At 37.1% G+C, this 21,898-nt stretch overlaps 2 protein-coding genes across 2 annotated transcripts; one reads left to right on the forward strand and one right to left on the reverse strand.

Annotated features, from left to right (window-relative positions):
* The first annotated feature begins 1,217 nt into the window (after positions 1–1,217).
* Positions 1,218–9,680, forward strand: LOC308682509 (uncharacterized protein). The gene is made up of 18 exons (XM_081352263.1): positions 1,218–1,433; positions 1,798–1,915; positions 2,207–2,299; positions 2,442–2,652; positions 2,975–3,144; positions 3,240–3,338; positions 3,738–3,970; positions 4,059–4,237; positions 4,325–4,418; positions 4,577–4,921; positions 5,135–5,252; positions 5,329–5,420; positions 5,526–5,643; positions 5,918–6,034; positions 6,608–6,799; positions 7,024–7,176; positions 8,318–8,514; positions 8,694–9,680. The coding sequence occupies exons 1-17, from the start codon at positions 1,332–1,334 to the stop codon at positions 8,512–8,514; spliced, it is 2,631 nt and encodes an 876-aa protein (XP_081208389.1). The 5' UTR covers positions 1,218–1,331; the 3' UTR covers positions 8,694–9,680.
* Positions 9,681–13,999: 4,319 nt separating this feature from the next.
* On the reverse strand, positions 14,000–21,485 carry LOC308682510 (uncharacterized protein). Its single transcript, XM_081352264.1, has 8 exons — positions 20,933–21,485; positions 19,899–20,064; positions 18,512–18,778; positions 17,507–17,563; positions 15,490–15,531; positions 14,769–14,836; positions 14,470–14,513; positions 14,000–14,123 (listed from the first exon to the last, which is right to left on the reverse strand). The coding sequence occupies exons 1-8, from the start codon at positions 21,143–21,145 to the stop codon at positions 14,060–14,062; spliced, it is 921 nt and encodes a 306-aa protein (XP_081208390.1). The 5' UTR covers positions 21,146–21,485; the 3' UTR covers positions 14,000–14,059.
* Positions 21,486–21,898: the final 413 nt, after the last annotated feature.

Raw genomic sequence — 21,898 nt, forward strand, 5'->3', positions numbered from 1 at the left:
ATTTGCAATGGCTTATAGTGAGCCTACTTTTCTTTTCTTTTTTTCTGCGCCAAAAAAAGAAAAAGAAAAAAAGAATAGCCTACTTTTATAGAACTTTCATCTCAATAATGATTATGAAGTTGTAATAAATTAATTATATAGCCTACTGCAGAAATGTTTATATTACTTTATATGGACATATCCTTTGGCAAAGAGATGGATGCATTCTGGGAAGTGATATGTGTTTAAATGGTAATGGCTACATACTCGTTTTTCCTTCACTTGGACATTTATGCTGACCCCTTTAAAACTTTGAGCACGGATATAAAATATTAAGACTGTACTTTTTAATTATGATTGATATTTTGGCGCAATTTTGTGCAACACGTCACTGTGTGCGACCATCGGAGAAACCATTGCCCAGCGCGATTCCACCACGGTAAGTCGCTTACAACAGTCTAATAAGCAAGATGAATTCATAAGCATTATTTACACGTCCAAAATGAATAAAATTACGAGTTTATAAAAAAAAAAAACATGTTCTAAGCCTAGATATAGGTTCTAGATGTATATATACAAAATAAAATTATGAGTATTTCCACATAAAAAAAAAACATGTTGTGATATATCACAACATGTGTTTTTTTATGTGGAAATACTCATAATTTTATTTTGGACGTGTAACTGCTTATTGAGAATTTTTTGGGGGAATAGTAATTGGGGATATTTAGATGATGTGATTTTCTCTCGATCATCGTGGTTCACACACAACGTCACTGTAATGTGTTAGTAATAACAATATTATCACTTGGTCTAACGTTATACTGCACATAACGCTGCCTTTAAATCTGGGAAAAAAAATGTTACGTGACTTTTAACAGTAGCACAGGAAATAGGAACAACGTGAATCTGTATTTATTTATCCTAAGCATTTACAAGAAAATGGGAATCACTCACTATTTGGGTACACTTTTTAAATCTTATATCAACATAACACTACATAATTAACATTTTCTGTTGTTCTCCCTGCAGATCCTGTCAAACATATCACCTGTCGAACCTATCCGAACCTTATTTTCAAAACCCAAAGGCACTTTTAAGAGCCAACCTCTATCTCTTCATTATTTTCTATATCTTACATCCTCTCTGTTACATCCTCTCTTTCATCCTCAATCTTTATCTATCTCATAGTCTTTATCTATTGCTCTTTCTTTCCTCCCTGTCTGTCTTTGTCTACTTGTCTGTCTTACCCATCGTTGTCAGTCTGTCTGTTTGTATCTGACTGTGTCTGTCTGTCTGTATCTGACTCTGTCTGTCTGTATTTCTGTCTGTCTGTATCTGACTGCATTGCAATGGCCACCAAGCATAAGCTTGATTCACAGGATCCCCACTACCAAGAGGGGAGACGCATGGCTCTGGAGCTGAAACATGAACACATTCTAGCTGAAGCCAAGGTTAGAGTTTTTGTACACCTCAATCATTTTATAACAACAAACATAACAAATTAAAGTAAAACGTGATGAGGAATATGTAAGAATGATGAGTGCAGAAGATTTAATACAGGTATATTGCATGATGCATCCTGCCATGCTCTGTGACATGTGTTAATAAGGGAATATAATAATAATAATAATAGTATATGCAGTTCCATCCCTCTGAGTTACAGAGACTTGGAGAATCTATTCCAAGGCTCATTTAAGCTGTTCAACACCTTACTAACACACTATGTTGTGTTTTCCTTTCACAAGTTACCTGCCTTTTGGTTACCGTACTTTTATCAACATCAGTCTTACAAGAAATATTCACTCCAATACACAGAGAGCAGCTGATGAGAGGAAACATGTACGAGACCCTCCACACACCTCTAAAAGGGACTCTGTAGGACGTGGTAAGCCGAGGGGGAGGCGAGGAGGGCGACGCCATGCCTCCGCTACAGGTTATATCTGAATTATTTGACATTTGTAGGAGGAATTTACAATGATAATGTTGGACCAACTCAAATTAGAACACTGTAATTGTTTATTGAGAGTTTAAAATATTCAAATATCTAAAAAGACATTAAAAAGTAGATAAACCTTTCAGTGACACTTTTGTAGAAGACACTACCATGTACTTAACAAAAATATGTCTGATTTCATAAATTGTTTAGTATATAGTTTGAAAAGAAGAACAAGAATAGAGTGTGATAGCCTAACTTGTTCTTATTCTTCTTTGTGCTGTTTTACAGTCACATACCCCACGGTTGAGTGCTCCCTGTCATCCAGTGTGGAGGTTCCACTTACTGCAACCTCAACAAAACTAAATCCTCAAGAGGAATTTGGTAATTCACAGTGATGAATTTATCCATGTACAGTATAAAAAAAAATCAGTATAAATGTTCATTCTAATACTGATCAGTTGACTTTTAATTGTTCCTTATCTAAATTATCCCTTACCGCTTTATTTTTGGATTTTCTTTACAGAAAAAAATATGGAGAGGCTCTCTGATATTTTGGCGTCATGTCCTTCTGCTGTTCAGCCTCAAAGTAGCTCTGCATCATCATGGTCTGTTCGGCAGCAGAAAGCCTCAGAGCGCTGGAAAGAAGCAAGACCATACCACCTAAAATGCCTTATTTCAAAAGAGGCTGTTGGTCATCCCCTGTGTTACCTTTGCAACGAGCCTGCTGTTATTAGGTTGGTTTTCATTAATACCAAACTTCAATTACCCAGGGTGGGTTTGCTGAGTGCCCTGCTTTATAGGCTAAGATACATGTCTTTTGGGATGGGAGAAGACTTAGATACCCAGATGAAAAACACATTAATGAGAAAAGTAAATCTAGGACCTTCTTGCTGTGAGGTGACAGTGCTAAACACTGAGGCACTATGCAAGAATCCTATACAATAAAATCGAACCTAGTAAAAGTGAAATAGCTTAAATAGAGTGTACAGTACTTTATATGAGTTATTCACCTGAAATAATGTATTATATTATAATATTGTTTTATTTTCTCCTTAGGTGCAGGGAGTGTCTTCCTGAGGAGTGGTTCTGTGGGGACTGTGATGTATTGCATCACAAAAAACATCCACTCCACAACAGGGAATGCGTGATTCGTGGTTTTTTTGAAGCCATTCCTCCGACCACACGCATCATTAAAGGGGAGGATGGATATTGCACCCATGAGCAAGGTACGTTCTCACGAAAGCTTTAATTTTGCTGTTCAATGTGTGTCTGCAGACAGTTACAGATAATCTAAATTATTGGTTTTCCTTCTTTTTGCCAGCTTGCATTTTGCCAACTGTGAAGGTGCCAGACTGCTCCTGTGGAGGCACAAACTTCACTGTGTTACCAGGCAAACCAGTGATTTTAATTACCATCAATGGTAAAAAAAAATAAAATAAAAAAAAATAAAAATAAAATATATATATATATATAGTAGATTTGATGTTTTTCACACTAGTGTGCTGTGGCATTGTGCTTACAATTGCAGAAGTGACAGAACATATGGAATAGCACATGGTAATGTTATTAACTGAAACAAAGACAGATGTTTTTTTTTTGTCCTCCACAAAGAAAAAAATTAATAGCATCTTTCCAGCATGATGTCCAATCAACACAGCAGTGTGGAATTTAGTGAATCTGAAAATATAAATGTGGGATTATAGAAACTTGTGCAATGTCTCTCAACCATTCACAATGTGCATAATGAACTAAGTGTTGTAAAATTAAGTATGTGGTAAATGTGTATTATATTTTTAATTGTTTTTTTTTTTGTTCCAAGGGCGATTTGACTTGCATCAGCCACTGTATGAATGTCAAACATGCCAGCAGCAGTGGACCCCTGACTTTAAAGACCTCCTAAGAAGTGGATATTGGCCAGCCTCCGTCACCAATTCCACACTTTATACAATGGACCTCTTGACCTCCTTTCAGGAACTCAAGATCATCTCTCCGGGATTCTCCAGACAAGCCTTCGCAAAGCTGCTGGAACATCGCACTAAGTGTGGAGGAAGAGTAAGTGTAAATGTTATTACCATTTTATAAAAAAAAATTCCATAAGCAGACAATATCAAAATACTATTTCATTCTATATATTTTCCAGTCTGGACCTATCAACGGCGATGCACTGCAGCGCAGCTTCTTAGAGCTTTCATATGCATCATTTGAGGAAGACCAGCTCTGCTGTAGTGCTCCTTTCACCTGCCCAGCCTGCACACCAGAAATGTTGGCTGTTTCAGCAGATGGAAACAGAAAGCTATATCGCTTTCGCCGAAACGGAAGGTGATCTTTCGTCCAGTCTTTTTATTGATTTATTTTCTTACTTCATATATTTCATGAATGGATTTTCTATTTTTCTTTCTTCCTCAGCTCTGATGATCCTGGCTTTTTTGAGGGGCTCTTTGTGGCTGAAGACAGCGCGGTGTCTAGATTTGTCGACACCATACAGAAAGCAGTGAGAAATGCAAGTTGACAAAATAGTTGTTACAATAATAAACATGACCCCCCACTTCAATTACTCCTGCCTACCAATTACAAAATCAAATTGAGAGAATAAATGCCATATATTGAATGACACCATTGCTTTTATTTGATTTGTCGTGTTTGTTTTGTGTGTCATAGACACAGGGAAGAGGCACATGTGGGGACTCCCAGTGGACAGCAGCGAGGGAAACTTCAAGGAGGGCTTCAAAATTGGATGAAGAGGGGATGGAGGTTGCTGTGTGTCGCCATGGGTTCCTTTTGAAAGCCCTTAATATGTACAGGGGGGAGATATTTGCCTACCCTCTGTACCTTCAAAGGGAGCTCATGCCAGCCAAGGCACAATTCTTCGCAATGGACGTGGCATGCAAATACTGGCCATACCTGGAGAAAGTTGCTAGTGTCCTTCCTGCTCTTCAGGAGCTGACCACTATGAAACCCTTTCTCAGTGTAATGCATGCTCGAGCCCATGCTACTAAGTGTGAGGTGTGTATTATATTTTGGCATCATATGTACATTTGTAATATTTACAAGCACATTAATAATATGAAATATAAGTTAAGCTACACTATATTATCTTGTCTTTTTGCATAACTATTTCTTGCATGGAATGTAATGCCCTTTGATGCAAATTGTGGTTTGTGATATTGGGCTATATAAATAAAATTAAATTGAATTTCTTCCACCCTTTACTAACAGATTAACTGGAGTGGTAGGAACCAGGAAGGAGCAGGGACAACCGCTGGTGAGGAGGTGGAGCAAGTGAACAGCTACCTCTCACGTTGTGCCCTGACGACCAAATATATGTCCAAAGCAGGTGATCGGAGTTTGCAATATTCGTGTATACATTTTTTTAGATTGATCATCATAACCTCATTATTTGCTTTCAACAGCTCGGGTGGACATGCTTACATTGCATGCAATGGGGTGGAACGAGAAAAAAAATCTCTCTTTACATCAGGCACTTTCCACAAGATATGTGAAGGTAAGTCTCCTATTAATTGTTTTGTGTGTCCTTTTGTTGTGTTTACTTGGCCTGTTGTTAATCATACAAAGTTTTAATCCTTATTATTGTATAACTGTTCATCAGACTTGTCAGAGACTCAAGGATGAGACTGCAAGGCTAGCTGACCTAAAAACAGAGCTAGATTGCACAGATGAAGTGGTGTCACAGTGGCTATCTGATGTAAAAGAATGGGCAGCTGGTGGTAAGCATGACCAGATAAAAAAAACAACAAACATCCCTTCCTACAATCTAAATTTTATGTCTGATATTAAAGAGCAGCAAAAAACAGTAGGCGGATCTTCATCTAATGTGATGCCACATTTATGTCAGGTTTATTAGTATATTCCAGTTCCCTGCAGGAAGTGCACATACAAAGTTTAAATAAGTTGGATTAAAAGGTTTTACGTGAAATTCAAGCAGAGAAACGGTTCTGTGTTGTTTTAACAGTGAATTTGCTTTCACTATATCTTCTACAGAGACACCTGATACATCTCATGCCAGTCAAGGCACCACACACAGAGGACTTCAGCAATCAATTGAGGGGCTTTACCTTAGTGTGAGGCACCGGAAGCGAACCCTCTACCGTCAGAATGGTATAACTATAATATAATAGGTTGATAAATTCAGGCTATGTATGCATCCTATTCCACCAACATGGAATTAGCAAAAAATGTAGTAGCACAGTTCAGCTCAATCATTGAATTCTGTTCTTTAAATGACCAGTCTGTAGGATTTAGTGGTATCTATCGGTGAGGTTTGACGATTGCAACCAGCTTACCTCACCTCTATCTTTCCAAGCTACGGTAGCCGACGAGAAAATGTGAGAGGTACTAAACCCAGTGTTTGTTTGTCCGTTGTGGGCTACTGTAGGAACATGGAGGTGCAACATAGCGGCCTCCGTGGAAGGGGAACGTATTTAAAACTGCCCATTCTTAATTAATTAATGCACAATTATTATTTTCAGGCAATCATGAAAAGTGTGTGTTAGTTAGATTCCCCCCAAAATGTTACACACTGGACAATTTGTTTCCCATGTCAGTCTACATTATAATTTTCACATACTTCAATAACTGCAGCTTTGCTTTTCAATTTTTTGGTGCTATAATTTTTTTCTTGTTGAAGAGTTCTGTCAAAAACCTCTGCCTCTGTACTTCATGTCTTTCTAGACAGCAGCAAGTTTCGCCATCGCCTTCGAAGGAAGCTGGCAGAAGACAAAAAACTCCTTCTTCAGGAGATACAGAAATACAATGATCTTGTACTAGAATCGGCAACAAGCATTGACGTAGCTGTGGTGGAGCATTCCCTAACTGGAGAGAGCAATGTGTCTCAAATATGGCCGTGGGAGGTTCATGGCAGTGGTATGTCTGTTTTTAGACGCTTCACAGGAATTTATTTACAGTTCTGCTTTATAGAGCATACTGAATTAAGGCATGCATGTTACATATTGAGTGTTGTAATATTAATTTATTTTAATGGTGTATTTTCAGTTTTCTTATGTATCAATTTGATAAAAAAAAGTCAATGTTTGTAGTGATTATGCAAGATTGTCTCATGTGTACATATAACTGTTATTGATTCTTAGCAAACATTTCAATCAAGAAACGAGTGCACGACCAAGTGATGTTAACAAGGCGACTGCATGAGGAAAGAAGCATTTTGGTGTTGGAGATGGCACAACACTGCACGTGGTCGCAGAGCCTGGCAATGGTTCTCAAGAACAAGTTGGCTGAGGAGGGTAAGTTTAATTAAAACCCTGTCCATCTAATGTGTTTAAAAAAAACATACAAAAAAACACATCAGTCACAGAACTTGGATGGAGTAGAACGGTTATGGCTCTCTTTGCCGTGGTCCTTTAGGATATACATAAAATGGGGATTAAAGTTGTTACTGTAGCTATGGTAACAAGTCAGTAAGGCTATAAAGATTCACATTTGCTTGAAAGATGTGCAGATTTGTTGTACTCTGTCTGTTACTGGAAAGCGGAAATGAACAAAAGAATTTGAACATTGGAATTTGTGTCCTGGTGTGTTACATGGGGTTAGCATAACATCAAGATTAATCTTATTATTATCTCCTCCAGTCAACATAGAAAACCTTGCTGGTCAGCAAGTACCAAAATATGTTACCTCAGCACAACTGTAGTGAAGAAGAAAACTGTTAACTTAAAACAGCTATCAGACATATATATGCTGCTTTGGGCCTCTCTACATAAAGTCACCTCAGTGAGCCATGTTGCCTTAAGTTGTTTTATACAGAAGCTTGCCTGGTCCCATGTCGGCGATACACATAAAAATGCCAATCATCCTGCTATGTAGATATGAATTGGTGATATCTTTTTACTCCATTTAAGTTATTTGGCCCAAACATAAATGATCACATTCATCTAATCTTTCCTAATGATCCGCTAGCTGGCCGCCCCATAAGCATGCTGTCAAAAAAAAACGCGTCTCTGTAGGCAGCCTAGGCTCTGAGATCTGCACACAAAAACAGTTGCGCTCACCACCACTCAAAACCAAAACAAATAGTGTTCCAACCAATCACGGCGGGTGTTGTGAGGTTTTGCGCTCGTGCACGGCTGCCTATGACGGCTGCACGCAAAACTCACAACACCCACCCCTGTCTGTGATTGGTTGGAACACTATTTGTTTTGGTTTTGAGTGGTGGTGAGCGCAACTGTTTTTGTGTGCAGATCTCAGAGCCTAGGCTGCCTACAGAGACGCGTTTTTTTTTGACAGCATGCTTATGGGGCGGCCAGCTAGCGGATCATTAGGAAAGATTAGATGAATGTGATCATTTATGTTTGGGCCTGAAATCACTGATACAACCTTTGATATAGTTTGTCTTTAATGTAATCTCGTTTGTATTTTGAGACGTAGACCAGGGAAATGAGGGACTTTGCTGTCTCTTGAGAAGAAGACTGTCAGAGGTGTCAGAAAGGTTCCAAGTGGTCCTCCAACAGTACAAGACTGCCTTAGGTCCTGAGGCCTCTGTCCTTCTACATGTTGAAGAGGAAGATCAAAGTGGCCTCAGTAGTCCAGACACCAGTGAGGATGAAGAGGAAAACACAATTTAGGTCATTCATTTATTAATATTATGTATGTTTGTTTTTTGGAATAACCCCCTGTTACTGTTATTCTTAATAATGTATTTGTGTATTTTATTAATGCTTTACACACCTTACTTATTCTAAAACAGCTGAAATTCACTCTCTTATCCTAATTCTTGCTTTTTTGTTTTTCTGTATTTCCCCAGATGGAAGCTGCACGAAGGACTATGTTGAAGGAAATGGACTTGCCCTATATCTGTGTATTATTAGTATGCTGATTGATTAACCACATCAAAATCTTGTTAAAAATTCAAACTGTGTCTTTAGATTTTCCAAGCAATTTAGTTAGCACATTGCACAGTTCATTGAAAATGCACAAACTTCTCAGTATAGGTGCACCAATCTTATCCAAAAATGTAAACTTTGCATGTATGATATTACCAGATGTAATTACTGGGCTCATATGATATCAGGGTAGTGTATACTCTTTTAAGAGAGACTCCCCTTAATTGTGGTGACCCTGTGACCTTTCCTTTTGCACCAACGTTAGGCCAAACTTTTGACTTGCATACAACAAATGTTATGAACCGATTTCTGTAATTTGCTGAGCAATGAATCATGTCATGTTGACCTTATGACATTCCCTGTAGCACAATCATTAGACCAGAATGTAAAATTGAATATTGTCTAATTGGGCAGATTGCCATGAAATCTTGTAAGCACATGAAGACTTTGGTGACCTCATGACAGTTCCTCTATCATCACATTTAGGCCTTAATGTAAAAACTCATTCTTGATGGCATTTCTCAAAATTCACTTATTCTGCGGTACAGCAGCAGTGTCTGTCAGTCTATGTCATTTTGTTTTTCCCCAGAGGAAGCTGCCTATGGATTACTACTTGATTGAGTGTATATAACTGTTGTGTAACTTTATTTTATTGCAAAGATGCATTATAGTATGTAACAGAAAAACACACCGTTTTTTATTTTACGATTATAATTTATATTGTATATTATTACAGTTGACAGATGACTTAATTCTTTGTTCTGCTGGAGCTTTTTGCAAGTGAACTTACAGTAACCTCACAGTCCAGTGTTTTTAAATACAGCCTTATGGCTTGTTTGAAATATGCATTTGGTGTATTTTCACTGGTATTGTTGTGAAAGACAAGAAATAAAGTATTTCCAAAGATGAATATTTTGTTTTTACTTTTTCATACTTTATTGAAAAACAATATTTTATATTTTTATAGTTGATAAAAAACATCACACTGTGGAATCTTGTTTACAGATAAACTGTTTAACAGTTTAAACTGTTTAACATCAAGCATTATTAATTAATTACTTTAATGCATGTCTTTTTACTTATTTTCAAACAATCAACCTTGTTTGTAATTAAACCAGATCTATCACAATAAGTAATGTGTATCTGTTAGGTGTATATGTTACAGTTTTTCTCGATTGCTGAAACACTATAACTATGGATATGAACTCAAATTTCAAATACGCAAAATACGTTTATCAAAAAGCACACCCTTTTCCCCAAACTATAAACACTACTCCCCAGTTTTGACACATGAGTCAGATTTGTTAAACTTTCACTGCAAAACTTTACACACATTATCCATTTATCATTGCCTACACAATGTTGTAATTTATAAAGCACTACACAAAGAGTCAAAACTGATCACACAGCAATCAGAACCTTCAACAGATCGATGAAACGGATAAGTTGGGAGGGGGAGGAGAAAGGGAAAGGGCAAAGAGACAAGCATTCTCAGATGAGATTTGTGCCAGCTCCCTAGGTGGGGTCATCCCTCTGTTCCCACAGCTCTATGTTACCACGGCCCTATGTTCCCTCTGCCCTATGTTCCCACATTTCTGAGAATTTTTTTTTTACTGAAAATTTTTAAAATTAGGTTCTATGTTCCCACAACCATATGTTCCCACAGCCTTATGTTCCCACAGTCCTATGTTCTCTCAATATTTTTCTAATTTCAAAGATTTTTCTCAAAATGAAACTCTAAGTCAAGTCATTTTATTACCACATTTAACCCTCAGGAAAAGGTCAGGAGAAATCTGTCAGGAACTCTATGATCCCACATTTCTAGGACATTTTCAAAATTGAGTATTGTGTTCATACATTTCCCTATAATTTCAACAGCTAGTCTATACTACTACAGCTAGTCTACACTACAGCTATTCTACACTGCTACAGCTAGTTAGGGTTAGGGTTAGGGTAACCCTAACCCTCTGTGGGAACAAAGAGCTGTGGGCACTTAGGGCTCTGGGAACATAGGGGTGTGGTAACACAGGGCTGTGGGAAGATATGCACGCTCCCCCCTGTAGAGACGTGCCATTGAACTTGTTACTAAGCGTACAAATCAGCGTCCATACTTGAAGTTCTTCCAGTTTTCAGAGTAGGGTTAGTTTTAGGGTTATAAAATTGTATCTTTACTATATACTCACCTAAAGGATTATTAGGAACACCTGTTCAATTTCTCATTAATTCAATTATCTAATCAACCAATCACATGGCAGTTGCTTCAATGCATTTAGGGGTGTGGTCCTGTTTAAGACAATCTCCTGAACTCCAAACTGAATGTCAGAATGGGAAAAAAGGTGATTTAAGCAATTTTGAGCGTGGCATGGTTGTTGGTGCCAGACGGGCCGGTCTGAGTATTTCACAATCTGCTCAGTTACTGGGAATTCACGCACAACCATTTCTAGGGTTTACAAAGAATGTTGAGACATTCAGATGGTAGAGTCAGAATTTGGCGTAAACAGAATGAGAACATGGATCCATCATGCCTTGTTACCACTGTGCAGGCTGGTGGTGGTGGTGTAATGGTGTGGGGGATGTATTCTTGGCACACTTTAGGCCCCTTAGTGCCAATTGGGCATCGTTTAAATGCCACGGCCTACCTGAGTATTGTTTCTGACCATGTCCATCCCTTTATGACCACCATGTACCCATCCTCTGATGGCTACTTCCAGCAGGATCATGCACCATGTCACAAAGCTCGAATCATTTCAAATTGGTTTCTTGAACATGACAATGAGTTCACTGTACTAAAATGGCCCCCACAGTCACCAGATCTCAACCCAATAGAGCATCTTTGGGATGTGGTGGAACGGGAGCTTCGTGCCCTGGATGTGCATCCCACAAATCTCCATCAACTGCAAGATGCTATCCTATCAATATGGGCCAACATTTCTAAAGAATGCTTTCAGCACCTTGTTGAATCAATGCCACGTAGAATTAAGGCAGTTCTGAAGGCGAAAGGGGGTCAAACACAGTATTAGTATGGTGTTCCTAATAATCCTTTAGGTGAGTGTATATATCAACAATCTCCAACAGTTGAAACATACATTATACTATATTTAAATGATCAAGATGAAAAAAAAATCACGAGGCTATCAGGTCATTGAGTATATTTGACTGTTATTGTAGTTGTAGAACAACCATCAGGGCTGTCTCCAATGTACACTATTTACATTTTTTTTCCAACTGCTTGCACACATTTTCAAAACTATGTCACCTTTTTTCAAAACTTTCCCAAAACTGCACACACAAAATTGTATGTAGTCTAGTGTTTTGAAAAAAGTGTTTTATGCTATTGAAAACAAGTCAAAGGCTTAGAAATAGTTTATTGTTTTTGGAGATGTGGTGTGAAGTTTTGCACTTTGAGTGAGAGGTTTCAAAAAATCATGTGACATAAAAAAAGATTTTGTGTGTATAAGCAGTTGGGAAAAAACTGTATAAACTACAATTCCCACGAGAGACGCGCCATTGATCTTACAAAGTGTACAAATCAGTCACCATACTTGTAGTTCTTCTGGTTTCCCAACCAGGAATAATGTTATAAAAAATGTGTCTTTACTTTTCTATATTAAGTAACATACATTATACAGCCGAAACATACATTAGGCTATATTTATAGGCTATATGATTAGGATAAAAAAAAAAAAAAAAAAATCGCCAAGACTTCAAATCTGTGGTTTTAGCTAGGCTACAGTAGACATGAATTCAAGATTGTCGGCGGGAGTTATGCTACCCTACAAAGAGCGACTTAAAAAAAATAAATTATAAAAAGTTTTATTTAACATTATGTTTATTTATTTATTTATGGCCTGCAAATGTTTTACCAACTGATGAATGTAATAAACTGCCACTTATAAATATGTCAGCATTAGATGCAATAAGTATACAAACAATATCCTAATATAAATTACAGTAAAGAATTCCAAAATGTGTGAAATAGGCTACTCTCCTGATCAAGACCTTCTCAATAAATCAATATTTGGCTTTTTAACTACTGACAAAAACTGTTCAGTTCTAGAAGATAAAATCATATATTTTATTTGGATGAATCAGTCTGTTTATCAGATTTACCAATTGCTATAGTTTGTTTGTGCTGGTCAAGAATAGATACAATTGAACTGCAAGCAAAAACTTGGGGCCACTGTTTCAAATATGAGTGGCTCCTCCCCTAACAAATGTAACCTCACTCCAATTTTATTATAAAAACTTGAGAGCCCTGATTAAATTATATATGCTAACCTAAATTTTAATTAAAAAAGAATCCACTTCATCACATATAAATATGCTCAATGTAGTCTGTTTCTTTTGTCTCAACCACTTCATCCTCATATTGTTATCATTTTGAATTAAATGTATGCATGGAAAAGTAAAAACAAAAATGATCATCTTTTGCAAGTGTTATTGTAGTGTATTTGTGTTCTTTCACAAAAATACAAGTGAAAATATTCCAAATGCTTATTTATTGCTTAATTACTCACTAGAGGCTTAAAGAATGATCAAACAAATTTATTGACAAGGTGCATAACAAATTGAAACTATATAGTCTTTGGCAATTGGACCACATCAAGACATCATTCTTTTAAGAGAAATGCATGATATGAAAAAGGGATCTCCCCTACATGGAGCCGACACTGGTGGTGGTGAAGGGGTGAGTAGCAATGCTGAGATCTGGATGAATGTGGAGCTCTTCTCCTGATGACCACAGTGGAAGGACCTACTGTATGACATGATTGGCTCAAGAGGGTTGAGATGAAAATACATTTGGTTTAAGACATAAAACACCCAGTCAGCTGATGAGTCAGTAGAGAGTGAGAGAGACAATGTAAAAGATATGATATAATGTGCGAGTATAAAGAAGGACAGTCTTATTTGTTGAACTTCATATTTTAGCTTCATGTCAAACAAGCCATAAGGTTGTATTTCCTAACAGTGGACTGTGAGGTTAAGTGAACTTGAAAAGCACAGAAAACAGAACATGAAATCAAATTACACGTCAACTGTAATAAAATAACAGTGCAATTTATAATCATGAAATATGAAACATGCTTTTGAATAACATCTGAAGAAGAAAATTCAGTTGGATTAAGTACATTTCTAGAACATTCCCTTTCGAGATTAAACTCCAGGTCATATTCTTGGAGATGTTCCCCTTTTCACTACTACAGAAAGATGAGATATGACTTCAAATGCAGCACAGAAACAATTTAATAAATAGGCTGAAACCAAAATGGAGTTCTTAATATACATTTTATTTATTTTCATTATTTTGGAGTGAATCCTTTGGCTGCCAGGAATGGGCCCACTGCTCACCACTAAAAACAGAAGGGATTTTTTTTCTGTTACTGGTTGGGGTTTGCAATAAACTTAAAACATTACCGAACATGTCTTTTATAAGTATAACAGTTTCATTTTCCATCTATGAAGAACCACCACCTTCATGCATGCAGTAATGGTGGTGGTCCTTCATAGATGGAAAATGAAACTGTTATACTTATAAAAGACATGTTTGGTAATGATGTGTGCTTTAAACTTGTTTAAAAGGCTTGTTTAATCTGAAACAGAACAGATTAATAAAAAAATTGTAGCAAAAAAAAAAGTTTAAGTAAATAAATAATGAATGCATTAATTCATAAAGCAGAAGAACAGAATAATACATACCATACTGGACAGGGCTCCCAGTCAACCAGCATTTCTGCTTTGCCCTAATGTAAGAAACAAAAAATAAAATCCATTCTTAGCAAGGCTATTATGTCTGATTATAGGCATTGAGTTTCATTGATTTTCAGAAGACACTCCTTCATAAACTGTCATTCAAAAAGACTGAACACATAAAAAGCATCTACCTAACAATTATGGTATGTATAATATGTATTTGCCAAAACACACGGAGGTTTCTAAATCCTATATTACACTCTGCATACTGCCTACACTCTGCACTTCCTTTATGACTGACTAACCTTTCTCACTCTTTCTCTTAATACACTCCTGATGGGGAAAGCCTCTAGGCGAGTGTGGTAGGAGCAATCTGTGAACATCAAAAACACATTTCAAATATTTCTTAGATAGTTAGATTAGAAACAAAATAAACACAACCATGAAGACTTAAGTAGTGACCAGACTTGCAAGGATGACAAGTGATGTTTATCACTAATCAAAACATGTATCATGGAACCAAATTACTCTCGGTTCCAATGTGGTATGCTTGCTTGAATAACCATACTACTGCTAAGCCACAGCTCACAACTAAGAACACTGCTGCTACTTCTACTACTTGGCAATGCATTTTGGTCAAATTTGACTAATTAAGCCTGTTGGATTTTATAGCATGTCAATTGTAATAATCTCAATAATACTAATCATTCCTATTCTATATCTATTATGAATAATCATGGTTACGTGTGCTACGCTAGACTAGCTGGACTGGTCACAACATTTACATACAGTATTGCTGCCCTGTTGTTGATTTGACTGCTTGTATTGTACATATTGTATTTATTTGTAAGTAACTTTGGATAAAAGTGTTTGCTAAATAATTCATTAAATAAATAAAATTGTGACTACCGGAAATTGTCTGTTGTAGTAGTTAAAAAAAAATAAGCGATTGAACTAAAGCGAATTAACAGGGGTTAAGTTGCAATGTTTAGCAAAGTATGAATCATTGCTTTTACATGCACTTACTCTTTTGTGGCCTTTTCCTTTCAGGCATATGCCTTGGTCCCCCTGTGGGATATAAGATTACAGTCCAGTCATATATCCACTCAGAAAAAAAAACAAAAAAAAAAAACATTTACAATAATTAGACAAAATGCACTTTGTAATGTCTTTTCAACATAAATATGTGTCCCTGGTGTGTCTAGACACCCCTGAAATATGAGAAAAGACCATCCTCCCAGTTAATGTGTGTGCAAACACACCGTTTAATTTGGCTCCAGATTTTACATCACATGCAGGCTCATTGGAAAATAGTAATCATAGTAGGCTTTTAGAATACTCCATCTAAAATTACCTGTTTCAGACACGGTCTGCATAAAGGACCAGTTCAAGATAAATAAGGACTTTTTTAGGATCATGCAAAGCTACTCTAGTGGAGTATCAGAATAAAAATATAGAACAGGGCTGCGTTCTCCGATAACGTTGTCTCTTAGCGTGCTACGATGACTCAAAAGGTACACCTTAAATACAGGTATACCTTTCCTACGTGTGTTCTTCGAACTATACCTTAGGATGTTGCTTAAGGTAAACCTTCTTAAGTTCGACCTTAGCAGGCGCTGTCCATGGTGGAGGCGCTGAATAGGTTGATATCGATGCCTCGATGATCGATTGTGCGCTCTTTCCTTCACAGCGGTATAGGTAAAGAAGTATTGAGAAAACAATGTTCTTTATAAAGAAGCGTTTTAGAAATAGTACAAACTGCATTTATCAGGGCTCATTGAAATATGTACATGCAGAAATAAATATGAGTATGTGTTTATAATTTAGCAAGTGTGCAATCCCAAACCCTTACGGCCATAAGTGTGTTAATGTTCTCCACAACGTATGCTGATTATCCACCAGCCATGTAGCTAGTTGACATACACTAACTGGCTCCGCGGACGGCGCCGTCTTTGATTTAAAACAAGTAGCCTACTCGCTGTCTTACTGCCATAGCTATAAAGTTTGTGTAAACTCATCTTTCTTTATATAGACTCCTAAGCCTTTTCTGTCAAATGGTTCGCCAGCTGATGTGCCTTAGGATAGTAATTAAAAAAGCTAACAACCATTAGTGTATGGAAACTTTATTAATGAAAACACTTCCATACACTAGGTGTAGGCTGTAACAACTTAAGTATTTTATGTGTAAAATTTTAAAGTAAAGTAAAAATGTAATTTTAATACTAAATCAGATTTTATATTAAATGTTCATATACAATTGTCTATGTGTAATTAAACTGCGATGTATAAAAGCTTTTTGCGTAGTGGTGGCCACTAGCGGTATGAACCGTCAGCAGCGATAAGGTATAGCTAAGAGCGCTCCAGACCAACCTTAAGAACGTATGACTTACAGAAGGTATACTTAACTAAGAAGGTTTCGGAAACCACGTATTAACGATAAGGTACTTCTTAAGGTACAACTTAAGAACGACGTAGCGTTAAGGTAGTTTCGGAGAACGCAGCCCTGGAAATTAGCATAATAGGTCCCCTTTAAATTCTATTTCAGTAATTAATTTACTTATTAGAGAATCTGCTTGACTAATGAGTTTCATTGAGTTTCATAGTTACCAAGCTATGGTAACAGTTATCAGAACCACCAATAATTACCCTAATAATAATAATAGTAATTCATTACATTTATATAGCGCTTTTCTGGGTACTCAAAGTGCTTTACATAGATGGGGGAATCTCCTCAACCACCACCAATGTGCAGCATCCACTTGGATGATGCGACGGCAGCCATATTGCGCCAGAACGCCCACCACACACCAGCTTACTGGTGGAGAGGAGACAGTGATGAAGCCAATCAGTATATGAGGATGATTAGGAGGCCATGATGGACAGGGGCCAATGGGCAAATTTGGCCAGGATGCTGGGGTTACACCCCTACACCCCACCGCACCCTACTTTTTCGAAGGACACCCTGGGATTTTTAATGACCACAGAGAGTCAGGACCTCAGTTTAACGTCTCATCCGAAGGACGGACAAACATTATTTACATACCTGACTTTTTTTTTTTTTGACTTGCGACTGTGCCCCTGGCTGACCCTGTGAAGACAGCTGTGGGTTTGGAGAAAGAAAATTACTCATATACCAAATAAATCTTTAACTTATTATTTAAAATTCTTGAAGATCACAACATTGCACAAGTGTGGCAGTACATGTATTAATAGGTGTAAAGTACATGCATTCTTATTGCGATTGACTTAAGGTTGCTCCATTAACTCCACGTGTTTCATTTTCTCGTTTATGTCCATCCTGTTTGTGATAATCCTAATTTGTTTCAACAAGCGCTGATCTTGCGCTGACTTGTTCAGGGAACGCAAGGGGTGGGAGAATGGTTAAGTGTTCATGGGACACTGACATTCCCAATTATTTTGAATATTCGAATTATCCTAATATCTTTAATAATAAAAATTGGCCTAGTAATTTCAGCATTTGATTAGTAGTACTTATTTTACTTTTAGATTTTTAATAGACTCACAAAATTCCTTCCAACAGCCCTAGTACAGAATCAGATAGACCTATCATCTATCTAATAATGTAATATCAGATAAACTTCTAGCAGATTATCCATTGAAAATGAGAACCCTGTAGGTGTTGATACACAGGGCAACTTTTTGAGCAATGTTGCAGGGCAATGTTGCCGTCAACAGGCAACCAGATGAGACAAAGGGCCCACAACCCATCTAAATTATCCAGATAGAAATGTGTTGCCCATTTTCAATGTGAAAGTGCCCAAGGAACAATCGCTCGGCAAGATTGCCCAGCAACATTGCTCAAAAAGTTGCCCTGTGTATCATCACCTAGTGAGTTTTACTTTATCAAGCAGCAAAAAAGTTATAGCATGGTGAGTTTGAGTTCATTTCGTTGAAAAGAGCCCTAACCTGCATCAAGCTCTATGGGGGAAAAACACTGGAAGTCAAGTAAAGTTAAGGTAACCCATGGGTCAAACACTTTTGGACTTTACAAATATAAACTGTAACTCTTTAAATTTGTTCTAATTACCTTGCCTCTCCGTGGATTCCGCCTGCTCCACTTGCCCCTCCGTGGATTCAGCCTGCTCCACTTGCCCCTCCGTGGATTCAGCCTGCTCCACTTGCCCCTCCGTGGATTCAGCCTGCTCCACTTGCCCCTCCGTGGATTCAGCCTGCTCCACTTGCCCCTCCGTGGATTCCGCCTGCTCCACTTGCCCCTCCGTGGGGCTCGCCTCGCAGGGTGTGAGCTGCAGAGTAATCAGCTGATCCTCATTGCCACTGGAATCCTGGGTCCATCCTGTGCAAGTTAAACAAGTGTTGTGTTTTGCTTATTTAAAACATAGAGGTTAACCATAAGCTTGATCTGTACCTGTTTTAACTGTTAGGTAAATGTGTTTGAATAATATATACCACATTTTCCCCAACCAGATTTGAAGGCACTTTTGATTGCAAGAGAACTATTGAGAGTCTACTGGATGTATTACGGTAGATATCTGTAATATATTTGATTGATTTTCTATGACGATAACCAATACAATATATCTTTAAGTCAGGAAAATAAAACCCAGAGTGCTCATAATATCTATTCAAAAAATGACAAGTATAATGTTTGTTTACAGACTGGGTCAAACTATTCAGTTAAGACTAGACTGCGTGCGCTAAAAAACTTTGGGCTTTATGCCTCAGTTAGTAGCAGTGTAAGTTTGTGGTGTATCCACAGCAAAAATTTGACGGTTTTCTTTTTCTCTGTGTTATTTCCTTTAATGATCTACATTTTAGCACTGTCCTCGATATTGTTTCAATGAGTATATATAGATTCATTATCATTTGATTCATTGACCCAGTGACCAAAACGGGTCTTTGCAAATGTAATGTGTTCAATTAGTATGTCACTACAAAAAATGCTGTGGTCAGTGTGCCTAAACATTAAAAATATGGTTGTATGTGGGCTGAAAACAGAAATGAAATATGGCCCCTACAAAAACATACCAAACATAATTCTACAGTTGACAGTATATGCTTGAATGCACTTAACTCTGGGTGCCAAATCCCATTGTAGACCAGTGTGCTGCATGCTATTAATACAAACAGGGCTCAATACACTTAGAATCTACATGTCTGAGTATCTGCAGTTGCAAGAAACTACTGTTTTGAAAGTTTACTTCAATTCCCATAATCATTTGCCAGGTGTGAATTTTTATGTTTTTCTACCCATTTGCGTCTACATTAAATGTGTTGGTAGAGACGTCACATAGAGTAGCCTATGATCATACAAGCATTCATCAGCAGAAAAAAAGAATGATTGAATTTAAGTTTTAGGGGTGAGACATTCCTTTAAGATTTAAACATTAATAAAATATTTTGAGTACTCAACACAAGTTGTGAACTGTGACTTTAAGACAGTGCATGCATCTCACCTTCACAAAGGTATTCATAAAATGAACCTATCTTCTGTAGGTAGTCCTGGGCAAAGGTGGAGAGTGTGCAGCGAGGCGTTAATATTTCGCACTTAATTTCTTTTTTTTTGTTCTCCTTTCCTAGTAGCAGAACTGGTTTGTAGCCAATGGCATGGAGTTTCTCAAGCTGCAATGACAAAATTGTGTGTTTGCTGTTTTAAGTAATAGAAAAACAACATAAAAAATAAGTAAGAATATTAATTTAAAAATATATAACTTTATTAATGACAGCATTCAGGTTACTGCCATTCAGGCTTTTTAACCTAATGGTGAGTTTAGCTTTATGTGCAAACAGCTCATACAATAGAAGCAAAAAACAACTATATATAGAAAAACAGTAAAAAGATGAATCTGACACCATGAGGGTACCTTTCATATAACTTTATATAAATATTTATTTTTGTAACATTAGTAGCTCGGGTTTTGCACCTACATTGATAAGATTATGTAACCATTGTGCAACTGGACAATGACAATCTAAAGATTAATTATAAATAAAGGCAGAACCTTAGTGATTATGTGACCAAATGGTTCATGTGTTATTTCTCATCCACTCAATAAGAAAGTTTGATTATTAAATTGCACCTGTAATTCTGTCATAATGCATGACTGTATATGTTATGAACTCAAGAATTCCTGAGTTTCAATTCTATTTGCTGTGTTCAAATTTTGCTCTGGTAGATCATTTAGGTATGTGATGTATTACGGTGAAGATGTGATAACTTTATGGTTGTATTACCACCACTAAAATAAAAACTACAAATCACAATTACGTGTGCCTTCAAAGTTGATAGTTAAATTATACTTTTAAATTGATTCTGATGACACAGGGAGGACAAAGTATCATTGGAAAAAAAATATTCAAATTTATCTATATTGGCAAAAAATAATGCCTTTCTGACCTTGCGCTGGCATGCTCAATAACAAATGGTACCACTGAATGTACTTCTTAGATGATCTGGACAGTTTACTGTCATGTATAAAATTGTACGTACCATGATATTGGCTTCATCCTTGATGGATGCAGTGTTGTGGTTTTTCTTACGACCAACCACCCATTCCTCTCGCTTCTCATCAAACCTCTGAAGCTTCTTCTTGAGGCGCTGCTTCAGAGGCTGCTCCTTTTTACAATGTGAGCAGATCTTTTGAGCACAAAATATTATCCCCTGACAAAAGGGGCAGATCTTTTTTGTAGACCCCCCTGGCATTATAACAAACTGTCAGATACAGACAGACAGTCAGATACAGACAGACAGAAATACAGACAGACAGAGTCAGATACAGACAGACAGACACAGTCAGATACAAACAGACAGACTGACAACGATGGGTAAGACAGACAAGTAGACAAAGACAGACAGGGAGGAAAGAAAGAGCAATAGATAAAGACTATGAGATAGATAAAGATTGAGGATGAAAGAGAGGATGTAACAGAGAGGATGTAAGATATAGAAAATAATGAAGAGATAGAGGTTGGCTCTTAAAAGTGCCTTTGGGTTTTGAAAATAAGGTTCGGATAGGTTCGACAGGTGATATGTTTGACAGGATCTGCAGGGAGAACAACAGAAAATGTTAATTATGTAGTGTTATGTTGATATAAGATTTAAAAAGTGTACCCAAATAGTGAGTGATTCCCATTTTCTTGTAAATGCTTAGGATAAATAAATACAGATTCACGTTGTTCCTATTTCCTGTGCTACTGTTAAAAGTCACGTAACATTTTTTTTCCCAGATTTAAAGGCAGCGTTATGTGCAGTATAACGTTAGACCAAGTGATAATATTGTTATTACTAACACATTACAGTGACGTTGTGTGTGAACCACGATGATCGAGAGAAAATCACATCATCTAAATATCCCCAATTACTATTCCCCCAAAAAATTCTCAATAAGCAGTTACACGTCCAAAATAAAATTATGAGTATTTCCACATAAAAAAACACATGTTGTGATATATCACA

This window comes from Scardinius erythrophthalmus (assembly GCF_964197995.2).
Source record: "Scardinius erythrophthalmus genome assembly, chromosome: 22".
In the NCBI taxonomy this organism is placed as follows: Eukaryota; Metazoa; Chordata; class Actinopteri; order Cypriniformes; family Leuciscidae; genus Scardinius; species Scardinius erythrophthalmus.